The 16,726-nt window shown below is 40.3% G+C and overlaps 1 protein-coding gene across 7 annotated transcripts in view; it reads right to left on the bottom strand.

Moving 5' to 3' along the window:
* Nucleotides 1–3,472, bottom strand: part of NCKAP1 (NCK associated protein 1) — a 63,430-nt gene extending 59,958 nt beyond the window's left edge. For all 7 annotated transcript variants that reach the window (XM_075430418.1, XM_075430419.1, XM_075430420.1 and 4 more), the window contains exon 1: nt 3,268–3,472. In XM_075430418.1, the coding sequence (XP_075286533.1) occupies nt 3,268–3,375 (108 nt within the window). In that variant the 5' untranslated portion in view covers nt 3,376–3,472. The remainder of the gene's footprint in view (nt 1–3,267) is intronic.
* Between the last annotated feature and the right edge of the window lie 13,254 nt (nt 3,473–16,726).

Raw genomic sequence — 16,726 nt, 5'->3', positions numbered from 1 at the left:
GTTATTTCTCTGCCACCAGTCTTGAAAAATACATTTTATTTTACAGTACCAGCAGCACTACACACAGCTTACCAACACGGTCTCAGTCTGCTCTGAAAGGCAACCACAAAATCCAGGCTTCATCTGAGCCAGGATGGCATGAAAAAATCCCTGCTGTCTTTGACTTACAGAGGTCTGGTTGTAGGCAAGTAATGACAAAATAATTACATGGAAAAGCAATAATACAATTGTTGTCCTGGATAATTGAGATAAATTCTTAAAAAGTAGAAGAAACAAACCAGGAGATAAACCACAATGGTAAGATTTTCAAGTTTATGCTTAATGCTGGTCCCAGTACAAACGACAGATGAAAGCAGCAGGCAAAGGGTCATCCTTCAAAATAACAGCAACAAAAAATCCACCTCCATACAGATCAAATGTGAGTTTTGTCTCATCATCCACTACTACCTTAGTAACTCCAGTTTTTGTATTTTCCATGTCACTCTCAAGGACAAAAAAAACATACATTTAGATACTCTTCCTTAAAACCAACAAACTTAAAAATATTTCAGAAGACAACAACAGCACAGAAGGTCAGTAAACAGCAAACGATGAACAATTAACAGCTCTAAGCACAATGACATCAAATCTGAAATTTATATCAGCAGATGATAAATATCAAGCTGCTAACTGCTTTTAACAACTTCTGTAATTCCTTGGGAAGTAAAATTTTCCTGCTTTGTTTCTAAGAGTTGAGAAAATTCTTTACCCTTTAAAATCTCTGCTCACTAGACAGCATCTACAGCAATCTGTAAGGCAGCTACGAATACTTCACCTCTCACTTCCTCTTATTAAAACAAGTCTTCACTATTTCCTCTAACCGCAATACCACATATTGTGTGGTTGTATCTCGTAACTTGAGTTTCGATATCATCTTCAGTGGAGGAAGCTATGAGAATCTTAAACAGCAGTTTTGGAATCGACTGTTTTCTGAGAGGGAAAAAGTAAAAAAAAAAAAAAAAAAGAAAGAAATTAAAGTGTTCCAAGCAGCCAGCTATGCTACAGCTGGGCTGAAGAGAGATCCGCAGTAAAATACAGTAATCAACCACAAGACTTCTGGGGTTCACCATCACAGCTAGCCAGTTACCACCGTCAAGCAGTACTGACTGCAGATTAAGAAAACAATTCTTTGAATCAGAAATCACTACGTGAATACACAGCTGTGTCTGCGACATCTCCAGATCTACACAGCTATACGTCACACAGTAATCAAGCCGCTTGGACATGCCTTCTCTCTCTCTGTAAGATCTATGCAATTTTGGACTCAGCTCATGGCATTTGCAGGAAAAACCGGTGTCACCTCTAGCACTGATGCTCCCTACTGAGAATCTATCCACTTCCATCACTTCACTAACACTAGCAGCAGCAGAAGCTACCACCATATGGGCAAACACGCTCAGGACTCTGCCATCTCAACACACCAGTGGAAATGCGTCGGTAGGCACTGGACTGCTTAACATGAGGAAGCGTCCCCAAACCAGAACACTGGTAATGAAAACAGAGTCCACACTCAGAATGCTTAAGGCACAGCTGTGTGTCAAGAAAAGGTTTCATTCTTGTCTTGTTTCCTGCCTTCTCCCCCCAAAGCAGGGCTATGCTCAGGTGAAATTCCCCTAGCCTGTTTTTCACCTGGTATATTTCTTTCAAAGCACAACAATCACACACACACAATTTCCCTATTTTGATGCTTTTCCCCATAAATAGGGAATTTGTTTTGTATTAGAAGTGTGATTGTATTGTTACAATTATTACATTGAAGCAATTCTCCATCAAACAAAATGGAACGTCACTTCTATTTTGGAAAGATCGGAATTGGCAATAATTTAGTCAGAACACTTTATTTATGCCAGTGAAGATCTGCAGAAACACTCAAATGCACATCAACTACTGACATTGCTTTCCATCAACACTGACTTCTGAATACTTCAATCATTTGGGGCTTTTTCCTCGAAATAATAAATCAACTAAAATCATCACTGCACTTGGTATAGCCAAGTAGCCCTTACTTCTTGGTTTACTTCTAGAACACAAGTCTACCACATGAGCAAAACAATTTGACAAAACACATCCTTTAGCTCAGATCCATTAGGGAGGATCATTCCTCAGAAACTTGGGTTCAGAAGCCAGAGCATTCAAGCAAGCACCTAAACCTCTCAAACTCCCTCTGCTATTACTGGAGTGCAGACCAGCTGAACCCAGCATGTGAAGGGCATAGAAATTTTAACACACTGAACCTGCAAAGGTATGATCATGGCTTGAATGTAATAACGAACATTTTCTTTGAAATAAGAAAAACCTCTCAGAAATCGTTGTGTTCAAGGCAAAGCAATAAAATCCTAACTAATATTCATTACTGAAAGTGGATTGAGCAGCCATACACGTTCAGATGACGTATTGCACATTAGGAAAATTAAGCTGGTAAGCATACATGAAGCACCCGGAGCCAGGGACGGCCAGGGACTACGTTCTTCCATATAGAAAATCACAACGATTTCCTCGCCAAGAGAAACTAACGAAGTAGGGAGGCGTAACCCCTCCTTTCCGTCAACTCCGAGACCGGCAGCTTCCTGCACCGCCGACCCACCTCGCCGAGGCAAACACCGACCCGTTTCCTTTCGGGAAGGCGGGGAGCAGCCTCAGCACCCACAACAGCTTCAAACAACTGCTCCATCTCACACCGGGAGCTGCTAAGCAACAGCGTGCCTCGAACTTACTGAAATTAAACTTACTAATTTTACGCCAAACCCTTCAATTCGGTAGCGACGGGTTTCGCCACTCGGCGTGGGAAAGCCCGTGATGAGCAGCCCACTCCCAGCTCCCGTGACTCACGCACGGCGAGGCGGGAGCAGCTCCGGGCGACACCGGCTGCGGCGGGCGCGGGGGCCGCGCCGGGCCTAGGCCCCGCGGCGGGGGGCGCCGGGCCTGCGGGGGCCGCGCAACACCGGGCCTCCCCTTCCTCCCTCCCTCCGGGTAGCGAGGCGGCGGCCCCCCGGGAAGCCCGAGCCCATCCTCGCCTCCGGGCCCGCAGGCACCGCAGCAGCGGGCCGGGCCGAAGCGCCTGACGGTTCCCTCCACCTCCCCGCCCTGCCTTTCGGGCCCCGCAGTTAGGCCGCAGCGCGGCCGGGTGAGGCGTAAACCGCGCGGCGGCAGTGAAACGCCGGGCCGGCCGGTGCCCGGTCGGGCGTCGGGGTGGTTCCTCCCCCCGCCTCCCCACCGGAGCCCCCGCACCTTCTTGATGTTGTAGAGCCGGGTGAGCATGCCAACTCCTCGGTCATTCAGGATGGTGAGCTTCTCCGCCAGCTTCTGCTGGCTCGGCTGCAGCACCGCCCGCGACATCCCGCCGCGCTCCGCTCCGCGACCCGAGCCCCACCGCTCCCAGCCCCGCCGTGGTGCGGCCACCACCGTCCTCGCTCGCTGCTGCCTCCGCGGGGCGTGGCCACGGCAGCGCGGCTTGCGTCACGTGGCGCGGCTCTCGGCCGCCCCCTGCAGGCGGGCGGTGGCTGTCGCGGTGGCGCGGGCCGGGCCGCTGCGGGAGGGGACCTCGCCGTCTGGCGCAGAGGGCAGGCGGTCTGCTGCTGCCACGCCGCGGAAACCGGCAGCGTGGAAACCGCGGGGGGTCAGCGTTAGCTTCGCTTGCATGTGGCGGTGGGTCTTTCTGGCTGGTTTCCTTCGCTCTTCTTCGTATCAGACCCGTTAGGTGGTGTTCTAGGTAAAACCCCCAGGCGTGCTTTAAAACCATGAACATTCATTTCTCTTCAACGTTTGTAACAAAACACGATTTTTTTCCTGAGTCATCTGAAATAAGTAACTGAAGCTCAGAAAAGCACTGCACTGTGTGTATTGACACAACCGCCGTCAGGCCTCATTTTCTGCGAGCGCTGCTGTTGGCACCACAGACGCACCCCTGCAATGGGCCGCGGGGGCAAGAGGCACCCAGGGACAGCTGGGGCCGAGGGGGATCCCGCAGCCACCACCCACTGAGGAGGTTCCCACCATTCTCCTGAGCCGTTGCTCTAGACCCATGTACAGCAAATTCAGGGAAACACTATTTCACCCATTAGATGAGTCACATTGCTGCTATTTTTTTCTCTTGAAGCCATGGGATATAAAGCACATATTTTTAAGGAGCAGTGAGATTTCCATGCTGTGAATGTCAACAAGAAGCTTCCATGAGAGCTATCCCTTACTGCAACCTCTCACTGAGGTGGCCAGCACAACCAGCTGGGATTCACGGCTCCTGAGCCTAGTTAATGGGAGATAGGCTTAGGAATTAGCCTGCTAATCTCATTGTTTTAGAATGACACCACCATCTGTGCCTTTTTTTTTTTGCATATTAATACATCTATTTAATTTTCACTTTACATTTTTGCATTAGAAATCAGAATCAGATGATCTCAGCCTTTCAGTGGTTTTAAACTAATAGATTTTAGAAAGCATAGAAATAAATGCGAGAAGCCTAAGTGTAATTAAATTGTTACTGACCTCCTTCTTCACTTTAGCAGTTACAAGATAATTTATAATTCAGAATGAAACCAGGAAGCAAGAACTTAGAGTTCTGATCTTAAGTCTGCTATTGACTCATTCTTTGGCCTTTACCAGATGATTTCCTGCCTCAGCTTTGTCTCCAAGAGTTGGGAATAGCTAACAACCATGTTGTAATGATTAATTAGGTTAGACCTGACCTTTCACTATTGGAGTCTATGGAAAACATCAGAAACATTCAAATCAGCATTTAAATTTATAAAGCATAAAATGCTATGTAATTTCAAAGTATTTAATGAATAATATCTACAGTAATATTTTTACTCAAAGCATCTCCTATTATTAATTTTTTAAAATATCAGATATAATATTTTTATTTTAGTTGCAATAAAGATGTTTTCCATGTAGTTGCACTGCAAAATAAAAATATTGCTGAGAGCATTTTGTTTCTCATCTAAAGCTAAAAAAAAAGCAGCCGATTTTTAATTCCATATTCAATTATTTTTCAGCCATATTGAGTCTTCTGGAAGTTTCAAACATTAAGAATCACAGAATTTGTAATTTATATATCACCAGGCAAGAGGAATGATAACAACATAGTGACAGTTTGTTGTGATTTTTGTGTGTCCTGTTGAATCATCTATGATATCCCAATCTTTCTTCCTCTGGAATTACTGGAAAAACATGAATTACAAAGGAATCAAAGTCACTTGGTTTCGACAAAGTTTGCACTTCCAGAGCTCACCAGAGAACTTTCAAGCTCTCTGTAACTACACTGCACAGATAGTAGGTTGAGGCACAGAAGGGAAAAAATGACTGAACCCTTTGTAGTAATGGCAGAGCACTCCTACACTATTTGTGAGGCTGTCCACAAGATCCTATTATAAGGAGCATCTCTGGTGGCCTTTTTTTTTTTTTTTAATGCAAATGGTGCTGAGTTAGCTGCATTTCTTGAAAACATACTGAATATCAGAATAGGGAAAGGATCAATATCAGTAAACAAGAATTTCTGATACAACGAATTTTTACTACCTTGCAGCCATACAGATCTAACACTAAACTGATTATCTGAATTATCACTGTAATGTGGTTAGTCACAGACTTAACAATAATCTTCTAACATGCAAGCAGATACATTAAAACGAAAAATAATCTCCTCTTTAAGTAGAGACTGACAAAGTAGACAAGATGTTTGCAGTTACAGAATGTCCCTTAACACCTTCCGCAAAATGAGAGTTTTTCAGGAAAGGTATCAGCGAGGTGCCAAGACCTGATTAGGAAAAGAAGGTGTACCATATCTCCATTCAGAGAAAGACATGAAAGGTGAGTTCAAAACTCTGTGACAGAAGATGTTACTGACCATGCAGACACAAAGATGCCGCTGATCACATAATTGGCAGCATCTTGCTAATCTGAGTGTCAGGACTGGCTTCAAGTTTGTAACTACAAAACATGCATTTCTCCTCTTGCTTTTAAACACTTACTGCTTATTAGAAGGAGAAAATGTGCACATCTAAGGAAGATACAGAATAGCTGAAAAGTTAGGCTTCATAGAAAGCACATAAAAAAACCCATGGAAACCTTTGCTATATGTGAATGCAGAAATTACAATGACAGAAAGCAGATGGCACTGAGATCAAACTTAGTTTATGTGAATGCATGTACTTAAGCAGTCAACAGTTTTGTCATTGCTTTTAATGGCAGCAGCATAAAGCTCGTGTTGTCTCACTACTTTTGCTGCAACTTTGCATAGAAACTGCAGGAATACGTATAGGTTGTTGGCAGGAAGATTTATTGCATATTAGATTATAAAAATGTCTCCATCTGGGTTTACCAGTCTAACAGCAAGCATAACAATAAGGTGGAAATACAAGCTTTGTCAGTAACAGCATAGCTCTTATAGGTGTGGCAAAATTAAATGAAGGGAAGAATAAGGCTAACAATTAATTTAAAACACACAACTAGTATTTGCTTGATGATTTATTAATGATTAACATTTAAACAGCTTTCTATATTTATTTCAAAAGTATGAGTTTAGGGCAAGTTTCAAACAGCACTTTAGATTTGGCTTGAATTCAGCTCTGGTCCTTTTAAAGTCAACTATCTGTTCAGTTCAGGGTTTAATTGTGGTATTTACTATAGGACTTTCAGACAGTAATGAAAATGTTGTTTGAGAAGCTTCAAAAGAATAATCACCAAGCAGCTCCATATATATCAACTCCACCTGGTGTACAGTGAATCACGTAAATAGTATGTATACTTCTCTAGTATTGCTACTTTAAAACACCTAACAGAGAATTTACTACTGCAGAGTAGACTGTATTACCACCTAAGTCTTTGCTACTTTCTAACTTACATTTCTGTAGAAGTATTTTTATATATGTATTTCCTTTCCTGTCTGCATTTTTTTTCCTCTGTTTAACTTCTTCTGACTTGGGGACTATTCAAAACTCCATGACCAGGAGTTTCAGTGAAATGGCAGCCACCAGGAGCTGCACTCTCCATGAGTGATCCAGCATGGTCCACTGCATGACTTCTGCCCATTTGGCCAACAGAAATCAAGAAGACATTTTTACAGTCTCGTTTTGTTCAATATTTCCTTTTCAGGTAAAAACAATTCAAAACACAAAGCCAAACTGTTATTTGAACAGACCAGAATTTTTCAATGGTCATCATAATCCAAATTATTTGGGTCATGCCATAGTATTTGTTTGTTAATAATCCATAAATATTTACTACATTGTTAAACTTGCATGTAAAGGCACACAAGCTGAAAACTTTATCATACAAAGGCTATACTCTTGTTTAGATCACCTACAAAAATAATAAATAGCATTGAACAAACACAGTTGCCTTTATCAGACAGACTTTTAATCTTATCTGAAGGAGCAACAGGTTCAGAAGACCTATCACCCTCACTAAACCAAGCTGACAGAGTCATTATATTTTAATCTATAATTCTCTGGACGAATCCAAACCTCTTTCATTATTTAATCTTTCATTAAGCCAACATGTCTGCAATTTCATATGTTCTCTTTTTTCTTCTCTTTAAAGGTATTTAGGCATTATTTTCATCCATTCTTTCATTAACATGCAAACTCATATGTTTGCCAGCTCCCTGTTCAATTTTCTGCCTGTCTCCAAGTCCTTCCAGACAAGGTTATATATGACATATAGTAGTTGCTCAGAGATACTAGGCCTTTGAACTTAAAGAAAAGAACATGAACATTGGATAGGAAGGACATAAAAGAGGTTTGCAAAGCCTGTTTGAAAGAGATGATGAATACTATAGCAGCTATTGTCTCATGCACTGCTGAAACCTGCCATCTTCAGAATGCATGAGAACTTCTGCTTGTACTGGACAGTGTTGCATTAATTTGGCAGAAAATAAACCCCCTTGCATTCTAATTCTCTTCACCAGAGTGAGAGGCTAGGTGCGGCTAGGTTTAAATTCTGAGTGATATCAAATTTGCCACTATCAGTCCAGTCAATACAAATATGATGAGCCTGCTCCAGAACTTCTAGTCAGACATTATGCAAATGAGCCTTTATCAGTAGAGAAGCAGGTTGTTATCAACATTTCAGATCTAGCTTTCTTTCTCAGCATGTTCCAGGTCCATGACTAATCAGTAATGCTTAACTGGCATATCAAATGTCAGCCTGGTAGCCATGGAAGTTCATGGCAGCAGGAAGAAAATTGGTTGTGTGTGAGCTATCAGCATGGCTAAACAGAATGAGGTTAGACAGTATAGATGGGCTATGATTTGGCTTGTTTCAGTCTGAAGCACTGATTACTTTTAGAACAGAGGTAGAATCAAGATGGTAGGTTTAGATCCAATTGTATAGTTTCAGAGTTACAATTACAGTTAACTCTTGCAGAAACCATTGAGCAAATGGATTAGAGTTTTCTTGCTGGCAACCAAACAAAGCTTAGAAGGGCTGTCGGAATGAGTCACCAAACTAAATTAAGGTCTTGAAATTATATGGATGTAGACCTTAAGTTAGGTTTCTAGACAGGGGTTACCAGCTTTAAAAACATCCTGGTAAATACTGGAATTAGAAAGGGTACTGGATTAGGAGTCCACCTATATTAGAAACAGCGTTTTATTTGCAGTTTCCTTAAAGGCTGAAGAATAAAGAAGAACCAGTGGTGATCAACGAGACGTCTGTGAGGCCACTAAATAGAGACAGAGTGCCTAATGGGCTGGCAAATTTTCATCATAAATATGAGTTAGCCTATGCTAACTGCCCATTGACCAGAATAAATCAGGAGCGATCAGTTTGCAAAGAATGATCTGTGTCCTCTTTGAAACTGAGATGCGGTCAGAAAGCTGAGCATTGATGCTGGAACACAGATGTCAGCTACTCAGACAGGACCCATCAAGGTGGTCCTACACACAGAAAAATTGTGGGGCTTCTTCTGGCCCCACATTTTTCACTATCTTCATCTACCTACAGAGCCTTCTTTCACAGGCACATACGAGCTCATGTGCTCTGACCTACTTTCTTTAGCCTCTGTTAACATTTTATCTGTTCTAGATAAATAGGTTAGCACCAGGGACTAATGGGTGGCTACAGTTACAAATGTACAAAAAAAAAAAAAACTATTAGAGGTTTCTTTGTCTCCTCCCTTCCTCTCCCTTTCTCTCAGGAGAAGCCAGGGAAATAGTATGTACCTCTTTTAATACATTACAGCAAAGAAAGAAGCCCTCTGTCTTAAACTTACCCTATATTTCGGTGAGGAAAATTTTAGCCAAGCAACACCCAAAGAATGAAGGGTTCCCCTACTGTTTCTAGGAATCACAGTTACCAGTCAGTGGGGATCTTGAATACTGACTATAGTAAAAATCAAGCTAAAATGTTCCCTTTAAAAGTTTGAAGTTTACGTATGACAGAACAGTCCAGCTGTAGATTTTTATAAATAAAATATGCACTGAGAAAAGCAAGGTAGTGGAGAAGGATGATACAAGCATCACCCAAAGTGTCACACCCATGAGCTATGATCAAACTGGGAAAAAAAAATTTGAAAAACTACTACAGTTATCTTCCACATTTCCACCCGTAATGCTTTCTCTATTTGACACAGAAATAGGAATCATTTGAGAGTGTAATAAAAACATAACAGTTGTTTCACACAGCACTGAAATACACAAATTCAGACAGAAATTGAAACAATACTGAGATAGATATGACAGAAGGTCTATCTCTCTGGTATGCAGTATGAATCCCTATGTCTGGAGAAGGGCAGCAGGACAGCATAAGACTGTGAATACTGAGGGGTGATCATACTTCAAATAATTGTAGCTCAGAACTGAAGTTCAGTGGTTATTAAGATTGCTACAATAAAAATTATACGTAGTCATCACTTCAAATTCACATCACTTGAAAAAACAGACGGAATGACTCTGCACTTTAACGTTCGCCATTCAAATAGGACAGTTTGTTGAGCTCTTCTTTGAAACACAATGCAGAAAAATTTGCTTATGGGGAAAGCAGGTATGGTAATTTTCCTGCAGGGAGCATAAGTACTTCAAAGTAGTTATTTCCTAATTAATTTGTTCTCTAGGGAAACATTGTATGATTGCCTTCACTGAAGTAGAGGATTAGATACCAAAGAATTTCCTTGTACAGGTTAGTTGAATAACTAATGTGATCTATACCAATTATTCCTATTGGCTCTCCTTGGATAGATTAGCTCTTCTGCATTTCAGGCTTTTCACATACATTTCTTCTTTGGTGACAAAATGTTCAGGTTTTTTGTTGCTGTAGTGTTTGGGCTTTTTTTTTTTTTAAAGGATGTTTCCCTAATTACCTTTTAATATGTTTGAAAAAAGTTTGGCTTATAATTATAACTCATTATATGGATCTTCCAGGATTGGGTTTTGGTTTTGTTCTCCCTGCGATATTTTGTGACATTGATAATGAAACTATTAATGATCTAGCAAGTGCTACTCACAAAAAATAATCATCTCTAATCCAGGAATATCTTTTCCCTTCATAGAGAGTGCTCATGTCAGAAATAGTCCTTGTTCAACTTGCTGAATTATGTTCCAGTAACAAGGGATGCCATTAGCAATTATCATCAGAGATTTCATCTGCTTGAATTAATAAAGCTCAATGTTTAATGTTGGACAGAAAACAGCTATTCCATCTTATGAAAACCTGTGAAGTTTTAAAATTAAGGTGAAGCCAAGAACTGTCAGTGCTGCTCACAAAAAAGTCATTGACTGGTACTCTAAATACTGAACAGCCATTTTGGTAGGACATTTGTCCTGACAACCAAACTTCAATGGAAGTCTTTCACATTCAAGAATAATGTCATTCAGTAAGCCTTTGGTGATTTTAAAAGTGTGGTTAAAACATGTTGGGGGAAAAGGAAGAAAGGGAAATGCTGGTCATGACGTGTTTTGACAAGTTACTCCCAAAGGTAAGAAATCTTCCTAATGAAGATGCTATCAAATTAGTAAATTAACTACGTCAAATGTATTCATATTGACATCAAAATTTGTAATTTTCTACCATTACTCTAAGTCTAAATGAATTACATTTTTTCCTGAACTAAATCAGAAAACATTACTACATGGTCTTGAACTTCATTTATGTAAAAATGAATTGCATGTAAAATAATCAAATAATCAATTATTTTAATAAACAAACAGAATGGAAGCTTTTGACTACTTTAAAAGTAACAATTAAATAAGATAAAGTTAGGAGTAACTTTTGAGTTGAAGCAAAATGATTCTGTACTTTAATGAACTACTCGTAGAGCAGACATAGTTGAAAAATCCTGACCTTTCAGTCTGTTTGTTTACTGAAGAATAAAAGAAAAATATTAAACACTAAGAGACAGTTTAGGTCAATCTGGGTCATTCTTTGACTCTGCAGTGTACCAAAATTGTTAGTTTTTTCTGAGTGTGTTTATGCGTATGTGTGTATTCCAGGATGTCATCTCTTTTGCTAGAAATGTCTTTCCTTTAGGTTATCGGTTTCCTTCTTCCCCAAATATTGATAGCTGCATCTATCTCAGTCCTCACAGCAAAAATAAATCCCAGCAGTATCACCTTCTTTGCTGACACATGCAATATCACATTACAAACTTAATTATGATTGTAGTTTTTATCCCACCAACAATATTGACTTGCAAGGCTTTACTGTCACCCACAATTTGTATTCACTTACAGTTCACAGATATAGTCTCTGCGGTCAGGGATTTTATGTAATTAAAATATGAAGTGATTTTATGGAATTTATAAACTTCATAATGCTAAGCTTACTCATTTTTATCATTCACTTGACCAGAAAGAAAATTAAAACATTAGAACTTAGACCAAAAGCCTACCCAGCTCAGTATCCTGTCTCTGGTCGCCAAAGAATGGAGCACTAAGGAAGAGAATGAGAACAGACTAAGCCTGTACCAGTGCCCCTGCAGAATATATTCCCAGACTCCAACAGTTTGTGGCTCAGGGACTTTGTGAGCCAGAGACACTGTCTTGTATTTAATACCTGTTGATCTACTTCTCTTCTATGAATGTGTCCATTGCCCACTGAACCCATGCAAACTTTCAGGATTCTGTAGCAAAGGCTTACTTAGCTTAACTCTCTTGTTTATAGGAATTTGAAGAAATAACATAGGCCTGCTCCTGCCTGAATATATTTGTATTTTGAGAGGGAAAGGAAAATTAGATCTCTCCTTGTTAGTGGGACAGAAGTCTAGCTATAGACATAGAATGAGATAGGGCACAGATAGCTTCACTTTCCTACCCTGCCTGCAGGGAACTTCTTTCTACAAACAAGCATGCAAGCACAAAGCAATATTAGCCATATGCTAAGGCAGAAAAAGGGTGTGCAGAGGAACCGTATTCTCCAATTTTTTTGCAAGAAGCAAGATGCTATGCTTATGCATGTTCCACTTCACCTTAACCCCTATTTATAGAAGGTATCTCTTCATGTCAAACAGAAAGAATATGTCCTACTTCCATGTCTCACTAAGCTAATCTACAAAATAATTCTCCTACTGCATTCAATTTATGATCCTGACTAGAAGCTATAATAGTTTCCTTCTTGAACTCTGTGAAGCTGGAAAAACTTGCTATGTATCCTGGTACAAATTGTAACATTAATATTTTGTTATGCCTGTGGAAGCTACACATAAGCAAAAGTTACATATAAGATGCTACAAGAACTGTGAAATAAACTTTGATTTTACCTGCTTTAATTTGAACTTTCTAGGCTGTAGGCTTGGTCTTTGCTGCAAGACAAACTTTTGGGGACTTTTGTTCTAAACTGAAATAAACCTGTAGAGAAACATGAAGGTTGGAAGACAGATTAATTGTGTTTATGCAAAAGTAGGCTGCTAGAAGCTGAAGTGCAGAATGGAAATTGCTCTTTTGAGTGTTCTGATTAAAAAAAAAATCATGAGTAGTTATAACAGTCAGCCATTGAAAAATCATAATTTTACCTTTTACTGCACCCTTGCCCCCTAAAATGGAGAAAGAAAACCATGCTTCAAGTTTCAAAGGACTTGAAAACATTACAGAAGCTCACCTCTGCTAACATAACTTCTCCTGAAAAGCTCAGATTTTCTCTTCTCTTTTTGAAGGTCTGACTCTTACAGGTACTTTACAGGCCTTACTGCAAAGGTAACTTAAGTTGGTTTTTCTGAAGTGAAGGTATTCTTAAAATGATCTAACACACAAATGGTGGAAAACAACTCCCTTGGTGACTGATGGTCTGTGCTAACTGTGTAGTTAACAATCACTCCTTTGCAGAGCAGCTATCCTGAATGGAAGGTGTTTTGTATGTGTACATTTTTATTAAAATGGACCACATTTTTGTAGTCTCTTAATAGACTGTACTTTTCCCTGATTAACTTTGCCTGTGTCTCTACTACTGAGCTGACACACCCAGTTTTACACCAAGGCTGATGAACACATAAACATTTTTCATATATATATTTATCTATATGTATCTTCGCTCAAACATGACTACAGTGAAGCAAGTCAAAGTGCTCCCAGAGAAGAGAAACCGGAGCGCAAATGGGAGTGGAATTCAGATCCTACTTATGTAACACGGACATGAGTTGTGCCAGATCTTCCTCACACTAACAGGTCCTCAGGGATACTCCCTATGGCTATTAACCACTTCAGCTTAGCATTCTACCCTATTCCTCTGTGCTCCTTATTCAGCATAATCCATGACACACTAAAAATATACATCGTTAGATCAGTGAGTCAGCCTGCTCATTTGCATAGATTGCTCACAAAGTGTGGTGAGAGCAGAGAGGAATGCCCTGATAAGTGTCTGTAGGGCCATGCCCAAAGGCATGGCTTTGCTTCTGGGAAAACCTCCCTGTAGCAATATGAGGAGATACACCAATGGAAACACAACTGATTCAGGCTAGCTTTATAAGAACCAGCAGACAATACTGCTTGAAATAAATACATAAAGAGAAGCTGCCTACACTTCAGGCCAGCCATAGAAGGTAGTGTTTGGAGGAGGTCCACAGACTTACCAATATTATTATGAGCAACCACTGAGCCTGTGATTATTCACGGTCTTTTGCAGCGTGGACTGGGCTTTCATATGCATGTTGTCATAGTAAGATCACCGACTTGGTCTCTGCGGCTCAAAGACTTGAAGAACTGGCTCTTTTTCCAGGCTTGACCAAGATGCATGCTCTGCTCTCACCTGAAGAAACACTACATAGGTAAAGCTGGTTCAAGAATGGTGTAGCATACATTAGAAGCATAGCTTTAATGGATGTTTTGATTTGTATGTTTAAAGGGGTATAGGAAGAGAGGATATGTAAATATGTGCTTAGGATATATACTACCCCTTACGAAGGCAAACCCTCCACAGCAGTAAACGAGTACCACAATTATGTAGAACCAAAGCACAAAAAAATTTCTAGAAGGCTCCCACCAGCTCTGGCCTCACACTATTCCCATTCAAGAGTAACTGCACATTGTTTAGCCAATAAGGTCTAGGGCTTCTAGTGTGTTACAAACTGGCAGAGCCAGAAATCCAGAAACAAACTAACACCATACACTAAAGCTTGGCTCACTAACAACCAGCTCACAGTATCTGTAACTGCAGCAGTATGTGCAGGAATGCCCTGACAACTTTTTGGTAGCTTTCTCTACACAGTCTTCAGTGAGGTCCTGCTTCCTGTAACTTTCCTCATTTGGACCAACTACTACTGCAACACTTTTAAAACAGCATATACTTAACAATCTGCCTCTGCCTTCAGCCCTTCTTCCTGCCATCCTAGAAGACAAAAAACACCCCTACAATAATTGGCAAACTTAGTTTCTTAGGCCTATATGGCTCATCTCAGTGATGTAGTGATCTCAGTACACAGAACTGAGAACCCTTGCAGACTTTTGAATCTTCACTATATTAATTTCCAAAGAGCACTTTCTACAAATTCACTCTTCCCCATAAAATTACATTTCAAGATTTATTTTTTTAGCTTTTTAAGGTCATATGTTTCACTTCCCAGCCAGAATCCCACTAAGATAGATTTTCCAGGCACGTTACTGGATACCAGGACAAAAGAGGTAGTATCTGCATCCTCATTCAGGATATAGGACAAAGGTACACAACCAGGCTGGAGGAGAGGACAAGTCATTCTCCACCAACCTCACTCTCACTTTGCTGGGGCTCTAGTTTTCTTCCAGAATATTCTTTCCATGCCTACCATATGTAGACAAGTCTAAATGATGGAAAACAAATGGATGAGAACAAACGAGTGGTTGTCTGTCAGCCAAAACCTTTCTACACGAGGAAAATGGCATGGCACATAGACACGTGCCAAAGCAAACATCTCTGAAGGGAAACATGATTTTTTTTTCTCTTCCACCAAGCGATGCTCTGGCTATCCTCCTATGTACCATCTTGCCCTGTTGCTTAGATTGTGAATGATCCTGAGTTTGTGGCTCCAAACTGCTCGTTTCTTCAGAAATACGAAAGACAGCAGAAGTAGACATCATGTCTTGACAACTTTGCGAAGCTGAAACTGAGACCCTGTGTCATGTAAGTGCTATGTGGGGCACACCATTCCAGAGTGTATGAGGAGACAAGTCATTGCTAGAAGTGCTTATATGTGTGTTGGCACAAACAGTGGTGAAATAGTTACTATGCCAAGGGGCTACTCCTGCTCATGTCAGTATGGACAGGAGCTGCCTGTCCCAAGGGGTCCAACCACCACAGAGTGCTTCGATGCTAGTCTAACACATACAGTGCAATTTAAGCTTTAAGCTATTCTTTGTACTTGTTTCAAGTACAAGATCATCTTTCTTGAATATGGTCATCTCCAAATAGCACAATGCACTTCCAAAAAGGCTTATTAGAACTTTTTACAATAGCAGCATTATTTCCCTCTCTCTATTTTAAATACCTCCAGACGCATTCTATGGTCATGTTTGCCTTTCTCATCACCACACTACATCCATGATTCACAGTCATCCTGTGATCAACTGGTGCACACAGTTATTTTCAACTTATCGGTTATTTTCAACTAATGAATGTACAGTGTGCAGCAGAGGCTTATATTATTAGTTACATATTATCTGACAATATTTTGATTTTTGCCTCATTTCTCTTACTCCTCAAAGTCATCTGGTCATTGCAGTAATGAAATGTGGTGTAATTAGTGTACTAATTAGGGTTTGATTCTCTGCTTCAGTTAAATTGCTGACATAAGCAATCAACTCTCAGTTTTACATTTAATGCATTTATTTGCATTTTACAATCAAGTTCAACCCTCTAACGTATGCATTCTTCAGAGTGCAAGGCTGGTTTCTCAAAGTCCACTATCTGGAACATCTGGTTATCATTTCTCTAGAAGCTATTTCTTTTGCATTGACAAGTACAGGTAGTACCTACACCACAACAAATACTGGAAGGAAACAAAAACAACAGAGAGATGATGTATCATCATATTTCTGAATACGTACAAGTTGCTTTCTGCAATAATTAGTGTCTATGTTACACATTTCTTAGTTTATACCCACTAGAACAAGCTCTGCTGAATTTCTTGAAAGACAAAACAGAAGAACCACGGACTTAAAAATTACTTGAAACTCTGCTGCATTTGCATTGGTAGGTAGTTTATCCAAAATTTGAAGATCCAGCAATATCATAAATGCATTCAACCAATGAGTGGAGACAGCATCCAGCTCCTGATATATCTTGACCTAAGTCT

Source organism: Opisthocomus hoazin, chromosome 9, assembly GCF_030867145.1.
Source record: "Opisthocomus hoazin isolate bOpiHoa1 chromosome 9, bOpiHoa1.hap1, whole genome shotgun sequence".
NCBI lineage: Eukaryota > Metazoa > Chordata > Aves > Opisthocomiformes > Opisthocomidae > Opisthocomus > Opisthocomus hoazin.
The sequence above is the reverse complement of the archived record's forward strand: the minus strand, read 5'-3'. Positions and strand labels throughout refer to the sequence as shown.